At 44.4% G+C, this 3745-nt stretch overlaps 1 protein-coding gene across 1 annotated transcript; it reads left to right on the top strand.

Annotated features, from left to right (window-relative positions):
- The first annotated feature begins 221 nt into the window (after nucleotides 1-221).
- Nucleotides 222-1459, top strand: LOC102292257 (leukocyte cell-derived chemotaxin-2). Its single transcript, XM_005948482.2, has 4 exons — nucleotides 222-261; nucleotides 843-954; nucleotides 1039-1190; nucleotides 1278-1459. Exons 1-4 carry the CDS (start codon nucleotides 237-239, stop codon nucleotides 1442-1444), a joined length of 456 nt encoding a protein of 151 aa, XP_005948544.1. The 5' UTR covers nucleotides 222-236; the 3' UTR covers nucleotides 1445-1459.
- Nucleotides 1460-3745: the final 2286 nt, after the last annotated feature.

Below are 3745 nucleotides of genomic sequence, written 5' to 3'. Positions count from 1 at the left end.
GCAGCACATCCACCCGCACACTTTACACGACTTTAATGTCTTACTGGCAGCTCTGACCTTTGAACTTTGTTCAGACAATACAGATTATGATTTTACAGCTTCACAGAAGGAAGAAGATGTTTTTCCTGTGAAATAATTTGATCGTGTTTGTTTCCTGGTGTTTCCACAATTCAGACTATAAAAACAGAGAAAAGCAGCAGAAACTCAGGATCTGAATCAAATCTGAAGACCTGAAGATGAGACACGTCGTAGTTTTACTGGGTGAGTTTTCTGCTCTGCACTGATGATAAACCTGTTAAAAACAATCTTTAGATTTTCCACATGCATGCCCGATAATGATGACGGTGTTTAAAAACTATTTTCATTGTTACAAACATAAACTTACCTTTGTGGTGTTACGGGGACCGGCTCATAAGGACTCACTGAGGACAGGGAGACTCGTCAGGTCCCCACAATGCAAACATCAAACTTTCCTCGAGGTTTTGGGATTATTCAGAAATGTCATAAACTTTTATCTGTAATTGTTTGAAGATCTGAGTTTTTTAACTTTGCATTTGAATAATAAGGGAATAAAATGATTAAATTTAGTAACGTAATGATATGAACCATTACAAATTATTTAACTTAAAAATCTTAATTAACGTTAAACTTTAGAATAAAAGAGAAAATCTGAAGACTTTTGTCCTAAACTGAGTTTAACTACTTAAAGACCATCTTTTAGTGTTTTAACTTATATGAAAATATCTGGTCTGAATAAATATGTAATAATTCTGGTTATTTATTTTCTCCTAACTGAAAACCCAAGGCTGTGTCCTTAAAAGTCTAAATCTGTGTGTGTCCAGCTGTTTTGTGGGTGTGTGACGGCGTTAAGTTCGGTCAGCTGTGCAGCAGTAACCCGAGCAACAGCCGGAGGACGTCGGACAGATGGGGACAGGGACAGTACGGAGCCGGACGGTACTCAGAGATCACGTTTTTGTTGTAAGGCTGGTGTGGACGATGTGGCACAGCTGCTCACAGCTGGATGTCTGCTGGTTACAGGGGGACCAGACTCCACCAAGGGCTGGACATCAAGTGCAGCGACGGCGCCGCTGTCTACGCTCCGTTTGACGTGACTCTTAACGGGAAACTGACCGTCTACACCGACCCCAGTAAGGCAGCCATCAACGAGGGCATCAACCTGTCAGGACAGGGTGGGTCATCACGCGCAGCCAGCACTAACAGAGTTACTGATCCTGGTACTGATTCACTGATCGAGGCGTTGCGTTTGCATCCTGCAGGTCTTTGTTTCAAGCTGTTCTACGTGAGGCCGGACCGAACCTCAGGAACGGTGAGGAAGGGGCAGAGGATCGGCACCATGCTGCCCATGCAGAGCGTTTATCCGGGAATCACCTCACACATCCACGTCCAGATGTGCGACAGGAGCGACCCCACACCATACTTCTGATCTCCTCACCGAGGACCTGATCCAACAAACCAGGACGTCTCGCAGCTTTTTTCTGCTTCCCTGTCTTTGCTTTTTTATTGAGTGAAAGAAAAATGAGTGCTGCTGTGTTTTTAAACTGAGAATACGAACAAGTTGACACGTTTGATCAGAATCACATAATACACTGAACAATAAAGTAAATAAAATTTCACTTTACTTTGTGTTGTATAATAATAAACAGAGCAACTGGGGTCAGAGACAATCATCAGTGTCCAACGTTCTCAACTAAAATTGTATTTTATTGTCAGTTTGTTTGTTTGCTTGTTTTAATCAATTTTAAATCCTGCGTTTTATTTGTTTTTGTTTCTAATGTCTCTGTAAAGCACTTTGAATCACCTTGTTGTTGAATTGTGCTATACAAATAAACTTGCCTTGCCTTGAAGATTAAAGTTTGTATTATTGAGACTGTGCAGCTGTCAGTAGCCTGAAATTGTAAAACCTGGTGCATGACTCCACCCACCAACCGCCCTGACGTTAGAACTGCACGACGAATTACAGGCCAAAGCTGTGAAAACAGTCAAGAGAAAAATGTCGTAAAATCTGTGTGCTTTATATCCAAGTTCTTATTATTCATCCTGACTCTTCATTAAAGAGCTGAGGGAGCAGCTGGTCCACCACAGGTCTGTCGCACGGCGCCCTCTGCTGGCCAGTCGCTGCCATTACAACCGACTTCAGCTTCTCAGACACATGAAGGAAGAGCTCAGCTGTAAAGACATCTTATCTGAATGACCTTGTAGTACCATATCACCCTATTAGAGCACTTCGCTCTCGCTCTGCAGGCCTACTTGTTGTTCCTAGAGTATTTAAAAGTAGAATGGGAGGCAGAGCCTTCAGTTTTCAGGCCCCTCTTCTGTGGATGGATCCACAGCCGTGCATCATTATAGCCCCGTGTCCATTAGTACCTACTCGGCTCGACTCAGAGAATCCAGTGACATCATTAGTATGCAACACGACAACAACAAAGGTGGACGTTGAGGCGATGATGTACCTGCTGCTCAGTCTGTGGCTTTTCGTCTCACTCGGGGACCACAGTTTTGTTTTTAGAGTTATTTCCTTCGTTGTCGGGTTCCAAAAATGGCAGTTTTCATTTTCCTGAATGAGAAGCTCTCACAACTCATCGAGTGACGCCACTGGCCAGCCAATCGGTGGCATGCAGTCGGACGACATCACATTTTGGTACCTGCTCGGATCACTTGGAACCCGGCCGAGCAGGTACTAAAATAGTAGCAGATACTGTGACCTAATGGGAAACTGTGAAAACTGTGGCAAACCGTGCCGAATCGATTCGAGTAGGTACTAATGGAAGGGGCGTATGTATTCCTTTGACCTGCCTCCTTCTGCCCTCCTCCCCTCGCCTTCACAGATGGCTGCCCCACTCTGATCCCGGATCAGCTCGTGGGGGTCGTGTGATTGTTGGGTTTTCTCCTGTAGAGTTTATCTCGCAGTATAACGCCCCTCCAGGTGACTGTTGTTGTCATTTGGTGCTTTATAATAAACATGAATCTGCCAGTTCTCCCTGTGCTGACTCAGTCTGCAGTTCTGCTTCTTGAAGTTTCTGTGCTTTTGTCTTCAGTTTGTTGTCCTGATTGTCCAGCCTTACTGTGTCCCTGACATTTTGCTTGATTTTGTGTGTGCAAGCTTCAAACTGCTGCAGTGCCTTTTTATTTCCTGCGTTTCTTCCCAAAGCTTTAATTCATCCATGACTCCTTCCTCTGGAGTCTTGCTGTCGTCCGGCTGCTTTGGCTTAAAGCAAACGGTCTCTGTCTCTGATGTGCTTCCTGTTCACGACTGCCGATACAACACGTGGACTTCCAGAAAGTACATGAAGGTGTTTCCCACAAACATTACCAGGAATGACTTCACCTGATAACAGCGCTTTGGTGGGATGATAACTCTCACCACGGGTGGCCCAGATTCTACAAACTACACGTGTCAGGAAGTTTGTTTCTGGGCCAGAGGCTGGACCATCAGCCCCACGTGGTCTGCAGTCATGCACTGATCTGTTCCCTTACAGTTATCACACAGTACAAAACATTACAGATAATGTAGTGTGAAACTGAAAGTAAGGCCTGCGCCTGACAGCACACGTGTTCTGGGTGCTGTTTTTCTGTTTGTCAGTGGTTTACTTTCCACTCAGACCTTCATGTGTTTATTTGTGTTTTTCACTTTAATCCCAGTTATTGCAAACCACAACAGGTTCAGCTTTAGGAAAGAGTCTGGTGTTCCACATTCACAATACATTAATGACTACTAACCAACCAA

The sequence above is a fragment of the Haplochromis burtoni genome, unplaced genomic scaffold (assembly GCF_018398535.1).
Source record: "Haplochromis burtoni strain Fernald_Lab_line unplaced genomic scaffold, NCSU_Asbu1 Contig_594, whole genome shotgun sequence".
NCBI lineage: Eukaryota > Metazoa > Chordata > Actinopteri > Cichliformes > Cichlidae > Haplochromis > Haplochromis burtoni.
The sequence above is the reverse complement of the archived record's forward strand: the minus strand, read 5'-3'. Positions and strand labels throughout refer to the sequence as shown.